This window comes from Apostichopus japonicus, chromosome 4 (assembly GCF_037975245.1).
Source record: "Apostichopus japonicus isolate 1M-3 chromosome 4, ASM3797524v1, whole genome shotgun sequence".
Lineage (NCBI taxonomy): Eukaryota > Metazoa > Echinodermata > Holothuroidea > Aspidochirotida > Stichopodidae > Apostichopus > Apostichopus japonicus.
In genome coordinates this window covers 25,721,763-25,735,635 of record NC_092564.1, presented here as the reverse complement: position 1 = coordinate 25,735,635, position 13,873 = coordinate 25,721,763, and the positions used below count along the sequence as shown (strand labels likewise).

At 36.1% G+C, this 13,873-nt stretch overlaps 1 protein-coding gene across 4 annotated transcripts in view; it reads left to right on the top strand.

Annotated features, from left to right (window-relative positions):
• Positions 1–13,873, top strand: part of LOC139966941 (endothelin-converting enzyme 1-like) — a 40,598-nt gene that overhangs the window by 19,949 nt on the left and 6,776 nt on the right. For all 4 annotated transcript variants that reach the window (XM_071970437.1, XM_071970436.1, XM_071970438.1 and 1 more), the window contains 7 exons: positions 856–1,050; positions 2,784–2,912; positions 3,892–4,071; positions 5,390–5,446; positions 11,147–11,287; positions 12,650–12,736; positions 13,404–13,528. In XM_071970437.1, the coding sequence (XP_071826538.1) occupies positions 856–1,050; positions 2,784–2,912; positions 3,892–4,071; positions 5,390–5,446; positions 11,147–11,287; positions 12,650–12,736; positions 13,404–13,528 (914 nt within the window). The remainder of the gene's footprint in view (positions 1–855; positions 1,051–2,783; positions 2,913–3,891; positions 4,072–5,389; positions 5,447–11,146; positions 11,288–12,649; positions 12,737–13,403; positions 13,529–13,873) is intronic.

The following is a 13,873-nucleotide window of genomic DNA, read 5'->3' as shown; positions in this document are numbered from 1 at the left end:
ATTCCGGAATGAGTAAACTATTTGAGAGCTTGTTCTGCATATACTGTCTAGGCAAGTAACCACTGGGAGGGGTCTTCACTCTGGTTTTACTCCCTTCCAAGTTAATAGTATATTCTTAGTTGCTTTTGTCTATGGGATACAGATTTGATTCAGACTTTAGGTTTTGAATTCATGGGCACAAGATACAGTACTTGTTGTACAACATTGGGTATATTAAAGATAATCTTGACTTATATCTACTTCTTTCATATGATTGAGACTGCCCCTTTTTAATTTCGGGAGGGAGAGCGGGGGGGGGGGGGGGAAGAGGGTATATTTAAGCTCTTTGCAGGCTGAGTTTAAGTAAGTGTTCATATGTCAAGGGTCTGCTCTGTGATCTCAAGTGGTCTGAAATCAGATAAAAAAAAGAATTTTCTTGTGATATACCAGCATATTTTGGGACAGTAGATTTGGCCATAAGATGTCAGAAAATTTCACAATCGGAATGAATAATCCGTACATATACCTTTCCTTTACTAAATAACAATGGCATCCAATTGTCCATAATGAGTGACTATATTCCAACCAGGAAACACTGCAAGAAATATGAAATATTATGGGCAAGACCTATAAAGTGTACCACACTTATCAGTGGAGGTATTATTATTGTCTAGCTCAGTGATTTGTTACCAATGAATCAAGGAAGCTTAAATCTCTCTGATACACTGAATAAACCTATGGCATAAAAAAGTTAATCCAGTCAGCTGTAACAGTATCATAACTTTGGTCACGGAACCACAAAGTCCCGTCATCATGTTTAATTATGCCAAATCTATGTTAAGAAAACCTTTTCTTCTATCTCTCAAACCTCAACAGCACCCTCGTGTGAGCTCTGGCAGTAGTGAATACGCACAGATCATCGACTCGCTGGATGAGACCGTAGACCCCTGCGACAACTTTTATGAGTATGCCTGCGGTGGATGGAAGTCCACCCAAACGGTACCTACCGGTCATTCCAAGTGGAACACGTTCAACATCGTCGAAATGGAGAACAAAGCAGCTATGAAAGAGGTCAGACATTGTTATTGTCATAATCGTATTTAAGCCTTATCCCTTATCCCTAAGCTGAATCCCTTTCTATCGCATCCCACCATTTCCCCTCCCCCTCCTCCCCACCCAAAAAAAAAAACAAAGACACACTGGTGCTTGTTGTTTGTATCTATGTAATATGACTTTATAAATATTCAATTGTATAAAATTTGTTTTTGTGACGATCGTTTACTTGTTTATTTCTTAAGTTAACATCTACTGCAAATGGGGCAGTAAATATTGAATCACTTTAGATGATTTATAATATAAATGATACCATATCAGTAATCACTCCCAGATTTGGATCTAATCTCCGTTCATATCTCGTAACTTGAACACTAAGTGACGATTAACTTTGGTTTGTCTTTGTTCCGTCATCAGCTGATAGAGCTGATTATGAGCTTATTCAAACCTCAGTTGTTGATCTATGGAGTGAATAATCAGGAAGACAATAGATAACAATAGATTTCTATTGTTTGCACTCAACACATAAACAATTTTGCAATATCACTCAACATTTTAATAGTCAATGTTTGTTACATGCACTTTATAATTCCAAAGGCAAACTGTTGGTATATACTCATTATTGCCTGCCATAAACGCAAACTATGTTGACTTTTTGAAATTCACTGTTTGAAAAGTCGTCTGATATTCATGTATTACATTCCTAATATTTAATGCATGTCATGTGCATCATTTCAAAATGATAACAGGAATGAGTTATTCCTTACACATTTTTAAGTTTTGCTGTACCTGTTACACTGTACAAAAAAAAACAGAAGTAAAGTGTACAATATTGTATAATAGAATATGATTGAAATATTTATAACAAAATGTGCTCAATAGATACTTTATAATACTTGTCATAATCAGACTGAATAATTATTCAAATGCAATATGCAAATTTATATGGTTCCTACTGTAATGGGGAGAAATGAAGAACATTATGTAAGTTGAAGACCTAGCTTCTTAATGGAATGACCATGTATATTTACTGCAGTTTCAATATTTACAGTAACAGGAATGAGTTATTCCTTACATATTTATAAGTTTTTCTGTACCTGTTACACCGTACAAAAGACAAAAAAAAGGGATATTTATATAAAGTGTACTTGTATAATAGAATATGATTGAAATATTTATAACAAATGTGCTTAAGAGGTATACTTTATAATACTTGGTCAGTACAAACTTAACCCATTCATAATCAGACTGAATAATTATTCAAATTCAATATGCAAATTTATTCGGTTCCTACTGTAATGGGGATCGAGATGAAGAACATTATTAAGTTGAAGACCTAGCTTCTTCATGGAATGACCATGTATAGTTACTGCAGTTTGACTATTCATCAGTTCACATTAGTGTGGATTTATTTTTTGGAAGTATTTTTCTCTGAACTTGATCCATCCTGTAATACACTATCATATACATGAAGAAGTGTCAGGGTATTTAGCATTGTTCTATCATTAAAATAGATTAATCAGCATCTTCTTCTTCTTCTGTATTGTACATTTTGTGTTGATCTTATTGTTTTTGAGTATATTTGTTCATTTCACTTTTCCAGTTGAAGTCAAGATTGTAAACTATTATGCTACTACATTGCCTTGACTTTGCATAAATTTGTATACATTTTCATAAAGTTTGTTCTTCTATACTGCAGAACAAAGGTGGTGTTTTATGATTTATTTATACATTTTGTTCCGCTAACACAGATGTTTGGGAGTGAAGACACCAGTTACAAGGGTCAGGAGAGTTCTGCATTTCGTAAGACTAAAGATTACTACAAAGCCTGTATGGACCTGGATAGAACGGGCCTGTTAGGAGCACAGCCACTGATAGACGTAAGTACAGCCATCGGACTTGCCACAAACAGCGGCCTGCATTTGCAGTGTTTCTTCTCACGACATCAAGTACTCTCGAACAGAATTAATATATTGTTAGTCTGTTGTAACGATGAGTCTTTTATTTTAAGGAATGGATTATTGATTCTCAAAGTGGGTACTACTTTGTACATCATTCATGTATACATGTATCTATTAGAGCTTGTCACAAGGCTATGTAAGATTAAGCTCTGACTTCAATACCAGTGAATTGTCTTCAGTTTTTTTTCTGTTTGATGAGATCAATTTCTCCTACCATGTAAAATAACAATCATGTAATTAGTGACATGTTAGATGATTAAAATCTTGAGAATTTTCTGTTTCTATGCAAAATGATTCATAGAATCGATCTACCACACTTTTCATAACAGAAGTACTTATTGCCAAGCCTCATTTGCATATCAAAATTGATGCTGTTAGTTGGTATAGAGTCATTAAGATCATAGTCAGCTAATTGTGACATTTGGACAAGTTGAATACTTTCACTAAAGCTATCTACAGCACATGCAGGCTGACGCAACTTTTGTGGTTTTGGTGAGACTGAAGTGAAAATGGTTAGAAATGGCCAACCAGGTACATAAAGTGCTTGTCTTAGAAATATATTATTTCCTACATTACAGAAATAGTCAACAGATATTGTTTTATTGCACTATCATACTATTTCATACTTCAAATAAGTCAGTTACAACTACCCTAGACATACCATATTTCATTTCATCTGAAATATGTCTTATCATTATGGAGCCAATTTATGGTACGAAAAGTTTGAATTTGGTGTGAACTTTTGCTTTGTGTACTAGGGTTGTACCCATATATTTATATAAGTAGTCAAATATGCAGTACTTTACCAGCAATTACATCATACAGTATCTCAACATCAGAGATGCAAATTTGAATCATCGATACATTTAAAGTCCATAACAACTGTTTCTTTTTTTAGTTGGTTCATAAATTTGGTGGATGGCCTCTGTTTGGTGAGGACATCTCTGCTGGTGGATGGAACCAGTCTTCTTATAACTTGACACTCCTTCTGATCGCCTCCAACAAGATAACGGTCTCCCCGTTTTTCAACATGTGGGTCGGGGCTGACGACCGCAATTCTTCCAGAAATATCGTTCAGGTAATTTCCTTAAATTCCTTAAGATCCGGAACCAGGAGCCTGCAAAGTTACTTGACAAATGTTGTCATCTTCTTTATCAACACCTCTTGCTATCTCACAATCTCCCTACACCCCACCCCCCTCCCCCACCCCCTTATTCCTTCCATGTCATAATGTTAACTTGCAACAAACCACTTAGGTGAGATTGTATAACTTTGATACAAGCCATGTCAAGAAAATACAAGTGGTGTCAAAGGATTGAATTACTGGTTAGCAGTGGAATTTGTTTTTTTGTTCCCCCCCAATATTTAGCCAGTTTGGGAAGGTTGAAGGGGGAGGGGGTTGGGCAAGGGCGGCGGAAGCACTTTCAATCTGGGGGGGCACCAACGTCGAAGGGCACTATGCAGAAATTCGATTGGACTGATGCAACCTGATATTTAGTACCCTTTATAACTCTTATTGTATTATCTTATTTGCGTATACACATCACTCCATCAACGCCCCCCCCCCCCCCTCAAGGAAACAATGCATACTAGCACTGCAGTATCTAATGTGCAAATTGGGAAAGAAGGAAAAAGACAAAATGAGGTGAAATCATTATAAAGTCCAAGTCCCTGCACACGCGATCGATACATGCATGAAAGCAAATGAAATATGTGAAAATACTGAAAGAAAAGTAATTTTCTATGTGTTTTTCAATGGTTAAACTGATATTATTATGATCATTATTATTGTAACGACTTTGCCAATAATTCTAACCAATTTAGAAGGGTTATAACACGGCAAATGATTGTATGTTATAGGCATGCGATGTAATAACCGGTGCATGCCTATATGATATGCACATTAACGTGTTGAACGCGCGCTACGCGCGCGAAAAATTTTGGTAATATTTTTCGGGCAAGTCGTTACAGCCCCCCAAATCAAATTGGGCTCCTACGCCTGTGGTAGTAAACATTTAAAACTTCCCGAAATATTTCATTCGACGTGGGTTTCGCTTTGTAAACTCTTTTTTATTTAGAAATTTTTATGTAGAAAAAGGGCACATTTTTAATCTGAGGAAAAGTGGGGGGGCACGTGCCCCCTGTGCCCCCCCGGTTCCGCCGCCCTTGGGGTTGGGTTAGCGGTGGCAGCTTACTTCATCATTAAATTGGTTATACTACTGCCCATGTGACATGTCCCTTGTATTACATTGTGATTCAGTGTAGTAATAATGTCACATTCAGTCATAATTCAGGTGTTAATACTAAAGTAACAGGTCTCATATCATTTCCAGTTTCCATATTTGGCAGAGCAATATTATCTGCAATCAAGTCCGATTTCATCTTTTTCTCCTCAGTTTGAACAATCCGGTCTCGGTCTGCAGTTTCCTGAGATGTATGAAGGTCCATCTATGGTGAGTATTTCTACTACAAAAACTGTCAATGATTTCCAAGTCTGTTCTTTTTGCATTTCTATAAATTTCTAAGAAACTTGCGACAAAAGACAGTCTGGTAGAATCGGACGGCAGGTTCACATTGTAAAATCAGACACTGCGTTATTTCCGCCTTAGGTGGAAGAGACTCTCAGGTTTAATTATTTTGATAGTAAGATGAAATATAAAGTTATGATTATGACATATTCAAGTGCAATTGGTATGTTTTATCATTATCTAGAACATTGCCTGTTCTTTGAGTGAATACAAACAAGTATATTTTAACTTCCTCAGATCATTTTTTATGAAACCAACATGCTTCTTTTTTTTTATGATCACACATTTACTTAGACTTCCCTTCATAGTTCAGCAGTTAATCTTCCACGAACCAACATTCCATCACGTACAGCCTCTGTACAGTGGAGTAAATTCTCTAACTGTTCTTTGATCTATATCAATGTGTAAACATTCACACAGGTCATGTATGTTCAATGGCATTTAATATAAACATTAAAATTACCAAAAATCTTACATTTATTGGTAAAAAGGGGAACGGTCCTCATTTTCTTATTACATATGAACATATGATGGATATACTGTACAGTATGACCTTGTCAGGCTCTGTTTATCTTCATCTTGAAGTCAAGAAATAAACAGCTGTGAACCGTAAGACATATATTGGCAGAGAATTACTGTATTCCATACAGAGCACTAGCTACCATTAGCTCATATAAAGGCTCATCATTGCTGTGACCATGGGGCAGTACTGTAGCTCACAAGTGCCATGTTGAGTTTCTTATACAAAATCTGTAACATTGAGTTGATTTTACTAGGAACTATTAACCTAATTGCAAGCTAGATCAAGAAAATTGCCTTTGTTCATAATGTTATAGACCAATTTTGTATGTAATGCATTGTGACCATTACAACATTAAAGGAAAAAGATGCCTAAGGTTTGGCTAATACTGTTAAAATGGTACTGGAGACAGGTTAGAGAAGCTAGTGTAATATTGTACACGCAGAGTGGCTCCTCTGACAGTGGTGTTATTCCTGACCTGGAAAGCAAATTTTTTTGTGTGTTTTTCTGATCAAGTTGGTGTTATTTTCATACAACATTTTCTCTTTGAAATGCAACAAAAAGAAAGCAATCGCATTTTGAAAAAAGTGGTTTCCTTCATTCCTGGAAACTTGATCGTTAGGTCAGCCTCTTTCTTGGGCGGACTTCAGAAATGAGATACAGTTCAGTTCAAAAACACGTTCGGACATAACTGATATCACAAAGATTTTTTTAAAACTTTTTCACAGTTTTCTAAATTTTTAAACTGTTAAAAATTCTGAATAATAAGCAGAACCTTTTCTGTAATGGCATTTCATCATTCATCTTTTCTTTTTCACAGACATAGCCATTATGAAAAAGTGGAAATCTGTAAAAGTAAAACAATCCTGCTTGCATAGTGTAGGCTGCTCTATAATGTATTCCTCTATGTACATGATGTATGTTGCATGGATACTGTGGTAAATGGTAAAAAGCTGGAGTAACAATAGTTAGCAGATGGAACCCCATTCGTTTACTTTCCCTGTTTGCAATTATTAGAAATAAGTCTACAAAATTAGGAAACAACAAAAGAAGAATCCCAATGATTAAAGAATGTCTCAGCTAATTTAATAACAAAGTTAATTACTTTAGTGCGGACATATGCATGGATTTCTTGGGTATTATTGAAGTTGTTATTTAACTCGAATATGTTTTTTTCAGCTTGTCGGCATCATTTTGTTGTTGTTGTTAATACTGCATGTGTTATGTTTTGGTACCAGTGGTTGTGGTTTCTTCTTGGTGGAGGTTAGTAGGGTGGTATCATTGTTAAGTGAAATAGTTGTTTTCTGTGGTCGTTGTTTCATGGTGTCTGATATGGTATTTATGGGGTGTTCTTTGGGGTAACCACCAGTTATTTTTGATGAAGAGAGATCGTTTGAGAGGTATATCGTTGTTTATTAAGTCAAAGAGTCAAAGGCACAAGTAGGTGTCAATAAATTTTGCGAAGAAGTAGTTAAGGACGTCAAAAGAGGTTGAAGTTTTAAATTGAATATTTTAGAAGTTAAGTGGGAGCCGGTTCAGCTGAGCTCAGCATAATGGACAACTTGGTATACTAGAGGAATGCTTTATTGGGTTGGGGGTTATCTCTGAGCTCTTCATTGTATTTGTAGAGGTTTCTATTGTGGTAATATTAAAGATACTGGTGTTTAGTGATCTCCCACCTGCTGAACGTGTTACATTATGCACAGGGTGTCCATGTCTTTCAACATAGTTAACACATTCAATTTCTTGACTGCATATTTTTTTCTCGATACTTAAACATTTGTGGGAACCTGTCAATTGGGGTGTTTGTTGGAGAGATTAGGAAAGACATTCTTTCACTGAAGTTGAAAGTCGTGAAGGAATGCCAACATTTGAGCTGCACCTCATAACTTATTGTTCTTGGATTTTGAATGTGTGATGGACCATTTATATCAGGTGCCATTTGATGAGAAGCTTTGTTCCCACTGTACTAGTTTTACTTAAAGACTATACTTGTCATTTAACTGTAATATACTATTTCAACTAACATACCATGTGCAGTAATGTGTAGTGCAATTTGGAGGGAATGGAAGTAGATAAATCAGAGTACTGTTGCCATCAAACACAAATATTTCAGCTTAATATTAGCAGATATGCCGAACCAATCACATGTGTACAGAATTATATGATGCATTAAACTGCAGTGTTTGACTTATGGGGGGGGGGGCATAGTTGACTGTGTTACCATGGAAGCATACATTAGCAGTTTGCCAGAATATCTGGGAACGGATCAGAAAGGGCTAAAATCACAGGTTTTTAAACCAGTAGTCTCCCCTTTTTGGCTCCAGTGGTCAAAGGGAGAGGTGACATAGATAATGGGAGAATAGGCTTTTACTTTATAACAAAGAAGCTTTTGCATAAATATATTAAGTTATTTGCTATACATAAAATATTTGAACATATAATTTTACAGCACATCTGTATGATTATGTGACATGTTGTATCATTCTTGTTCCTCTCCATGACCTTTGACCTTAATTGTTTCATTGTTCAGTCATGTTAACCTGCAAGTACATAATGCAAAGAACAACAGAATCTACAAACTTCTGGAACAAACATGACGGAATTACTTTTCATTTGTGATGTATTTAAACAAGGAAAATGTTGCAAACAACATTCTTAAGATCTCCTGTTTTTTTACATTTCCTGTATACCTAGTTGTCATAACAGTGGAGAAACTATTTACTAAACCTTTTCCTGGTAACTAGGTCAGTTTTTGCTCTGACGGGAAGAAGAAAGTAATTTCCAACTAGAGAACCTGTTTGATTCTGTTTTAATATACTGTGATGTTTATTCGTTTCCATGACCAGAGTTTTTATGATATTTGATCATCAAAAAGCTAGCCTAGGCTAGAAATAAAACTGTTGACATCTTCATGTTGAGCTGAAATCAAATGAAAAGTTAATAGAACATAAAACTTTTCAAATATTTTAAGCTTGGCTAGGGGATTGCTACATTGAGTTGGTAAACAGTGTTTGTTTTTTGGGAATAGACAATCACAGGTGAGGGAACGGAGAAATGGAGATTGAATATAGGGTGCAGGCTAAGGTTGGTATGGTAGAAAGAGAGGTGAAAAAGGGGTGAAGGTTGGGGGTTACTGTACATACAGGATTGAAACAGGTTTGGAAGATTACATATGCAGGGAGGGATGAAGGGGTGTGGGAGAGCTGGGAAGGGGAGTTGTTGATAGGATAGAGCAAGTGAAAGTGAGGGGTAAGGGTGGGGGGGGGACTAGGGTTCATAAGTTTGCAGTTAAGAAGGGAGGTTCGGTAGGGTATAGAGGGTTGAAGTAAATGTGTGTCAGCAAGGAGTTGAATAAAGGGAGAAGGCATAATTGATAGATTTGGTAGGTTAGAGGACTAGAAGTGACAGTTTGAAGGATGGAGTTGAGTATAGGGTAGGGAGCACAGGTGATAGTTGTAAAGTGACTACTGAGATGGATTCAATGGTGTGGGAAAGAATGAACTCCATTTCCCTCTGGTTTGGGTGTTTTCTTAAGTACCTTTTGAGAACATACCTCCAGTAATCAGTAATAAGTGTCAAAATATACGAAAAGTATTTGGATATTTCCACTATATTGCCAAACTATCAGTAACAGGCAGATTTTTCTCGGAATAAGTCTTTTGAATAACTGACATACTTTGAATTTGATTATATCATAATTTTTTGTTTTTTTCCACCTCTAATTCGTGAAACGTTCCAAAATGATGATATATCTCACAGCTGCAAAAATTTACTGTTGTCTCGTTGAAAGAAACTAGTTTTCTCTGGAGACATTCAAGGGGGTAAAAGAAGAGACTACTACAATCTTTATGGGACATTTACTTTTATACTGAAAAAGCATTTGGTTTTCTCAATGATCTTCACAGGAAGCTGTAAAATTCCTAGGAAAAGTCAGAACGTACAAAGTCTTAAAAAGACATTTTTGACTTCCTCCTCAATAAAGTAAAGTTCAATTTATTCCTAGCATACATGAACTCTGTATGAACTTTGTGATGCTCATTAATTAGTTTTGTCGGGCGGCAGAAGTCTGAAAGATCAATAACTGGTCACAAAGTCCCCTCGCGTGAGAAGGTAAATGTTGTCAGACGTCAACACACTTTTTTCATTCTTTTTTGTCATTTCATGCTTATTTGTTTGCAAAGTCATACCAGAAAATGAGGTGTCTGCCAACCTGAACATTTGTGACAGGAGCAGGCCCTGCCCCCTTGAAGAAATAGCAGATTATAGTCACTAGTTGAGGATAGACTCAGCAGTGTCTGCTGAAAATGGAATAGTATCTTCTTAATGTATATGTGGTTTGGGGAAGAGAAAGGGAGGGGGAAGGGAAGACAAAGGTAGGGGGAAGGGAAGAGAAAAGGAGGGGTGGGGGAGGGATGGGAGGGACAGCACCTTCAGTTGATATTTGGTGACGTGCATGTTTTTTTCATGCACAATTTAGTGCCAGTTATCGCAAGGTGGTGTGGTGTAGTGCAGTTTTTTTGGTAATGTTTTAAAGGGTGTGAAGACTCGCGCAAAAACAAACGTTTACTGCCGGTAATCTGACCTAGTTTTGAATGAGGTGTAACAGAAGTGTTAGACACCACCATCGATCCCAGAAAATATGCACACAGCTTGCTACCTTCGGTAATTAGACACTAGTGTAGAGTCAATACATACAGCTACGGGCAATACCAACAACACAGTGTACATAGCAGCGATGGACATCTCATGTCCAGCTAAAGATAATAAGGTAACACGTTTTATTACTGTCTGCATTTTGTAGCGACAAGAAAAAAACTTCACTTGCAAGCAACGGAAAGTTAACTTTTTAAAGATGGCGGCACGCGGTTTGGGGCGAGTCTTCAATGCCTTTAAGATAGTTACAAACAAACAAAAAACGGAAGAAATTAGCAAAAGGAAATGAAACATAGTCTAAGTTTTAAAGATAGAAAGACAATTTTCCCACAGGAGTTGAAGAATCATATAATTGACTATGTTTGCTTGTCTGTGGGTTTGTATGTCAGCAAGCATCTATAATCATGTTTTATGTGGCTACAAATCATGTTTCTTGTACTTTCTTGCAGGATGCCATAGTGGAAGGTTACAAGGTTCTGGGAGCCAAGACAGCTGCGTACCTACACAAAGGAAAAGATTGGGAGAGTTTCTACGACATAGCTCTGACAAGATTCCAAGACATTATTGACTTTGAGATTGAGATGAGTCATGTGAGTGGAGCACAGAATTAAGGGACCAGGAAGGTGGTGGTACTGTAGGGTTGTATTATAAAATAATTGTAAGGGGGGCTGTGGTGGGGTGCAAGCAAACAGATTGGAGAAAGTGCCAGGGGTGTGAGATGTATGGAAGGGAAAGTGGTGGTGGGGGTTGAGAGAAAGGAAATGTGGAGTGATAGGAATCTTAGAGAAGGGGGAAGCAAACTATGGGAGTGAGAAACGGGCAGAAAATGTAAGAGAAATGGTAGAGGAAAGTGGTAGGGAGTTATATCGTCCTGTGTTAAAAGTTCTTGAACAATGCAATGGTAATAATAATTTAATGGGAGGGTTGGAGGTGTCAGTAGGGCCATTGAAATGAGGCTGATGAGCTGTACCTATAAATCAATAACTTTCTGCATTGCATTTAATACAGTCTTCCACACACTACTCTGCATGTATATTTGTTTGAAGTGTACAATGTAACTTTTAGCACATGTAGTGCTCTCATGATGTTCTCCTAGAAGAATGTCATCTTTTGGGTATATGATTAGCATATGATTAGCATATGATTAGCATATGCAAAAGAAATATCAATCCTTCTGCATGTCATCTGTGGATGACATGCAGTCACTTTACTGAAGCCAGCTGCATTAATTGTATTCACTTTGTTTTATTATTAAGGAATATTTATTGGTTGTAAATTAAGAGAAACTAGATATTTCTGTCAATGCTGACTCAGTTTACTGAAGTTGCTACAATCTAGTGGTACCATACGTAACCAGTAAAGGAAAGTTAGATTTATACCCAACAGAATCATTTGTTACTTGATTACTAAATTCTACCAAAATCACACAAGGCATTTATAGCATTAGGCATAAACTTCAAAAGTTTGCAATGAAAAAGATTACACTTATAATTTGTGAGATACAAACTTTATAGCAATTAAGAGCAACCAGCTAGGTGTAACGTATGGATCTGGTAGCTATATTATGCGTGAACATTACGTGGCTGATCAAAGTGACATAAAGTTAGGACCCAACACAAGCGGTAATGTTAAGAGTAGTTTTAATAGTACGGTAAGTGTTTTTAGCAAGATTAAAGTAAAAAGAAAGTATGACAATGTGCTTTTATTGTAGCAAAAAGTAAGAGCTCATAAAGGTTACAATCTCATGGCAAAACCACAAGTTTTTCTCGGTTGTTGAACAAGAACTGCCAATGATTCACCTTGAATAAAAGGCCAACTCTATAAATCTGCCCATTTTAACATCATACCAGGAGCTGTGGAGTTTGTTTGTTATGGTTTACATGGAACGCTCTTTCTACTGATATTTTCTCTTTATTATTAATTTTCTTATTTTTCACCATATATCTTTACAGATATATGTACCTAAACGTGAAATGCAAGACCCCACGGCCACCTACCACAAAATGCAACTCAAAGAATTTGGTGCAATGTTTCCAATGGTAAGTAATGTTAACGATAATGTGGTTATTACTAACTGCTATAGTTCAAATAGTGAGTTCAAATGACTAAAAACATTTAAATGGGGTTTATTTGAACATTCGTATATCTCACTAGGGTCATCATAAAAATGACACTTCTCTATGTTATCAAATCAATTAATTTATATTTACTTCTTTTGTTTAGAATCTCTTTCAATTTTGTAAGATCAATTTTCCCTATCAGATAAAGACAAAATGGGATTGATTTTGCCTTCATTGACCTTGTGCTTACCAACAGCTGTGAACATTTAATTACAGTGTTTTTGTAGTAGTGTAAAAAATGGATTAAAACATTACAACTAAAGAATTGATTGATTTCACCTTGTTAAGAGGAAGTGTAAACTTGCCAAAACTGCATAAAATTATTTACACACAGCTTAATCATTAGATAATCATGCATCCTAATTATTGTTCCTTCTAGCTTAAAACTTTTTGACCTGCAACAGACATCAGTCTACTTATGAATTTGATATTTGCACATTTATACTTTTTCTCATGTTTGCTATATTATTTTCTTATTATTTTTTGCCTTCTTCCATATAGGTATATTAATGGAGTAGATATTTGCATATTCTTGTTTCTCTATTGTTCTATACCCCTGTTTTTCTTATTATTATTTTTTTGACAGGTCGATATTAGTCTGTTTATGCAAGAAATATTTGGTGAGGTTATTCCCCTAACTGAAGAAGTTATAGTTTACACACCATCGTTCTTCCCTAAACTGACCCATCTATTGCAGAATACTCCAGAGAAGTAAGATATTTTACATCTTTTTTTGCCATATTAACTTTGTCAGTTATTGGCAGTTAGTTTGATTGGAACAGAATACCTTGCTTGTTGTGAGAGGAGAATTATTGCCAATTACAAAGATTATATCATATGTAGCAATGTACACTGTCAAGCACAAGTAGACTTTGCCTATCTTGCATTGATATCTCTGTGGTGTTTTTGCAGGGAATTCATTGCCTGTGATTGGTCAAATGGGCCAACTTAACATTCTAGTTCATGTATATTCATATTTAGTAGATAAGCAGTGTACTTATAGTTTTTTCCTCCCCATATTGTTGTTTTTATCTTGGACTTCATTCTGAGCAATTT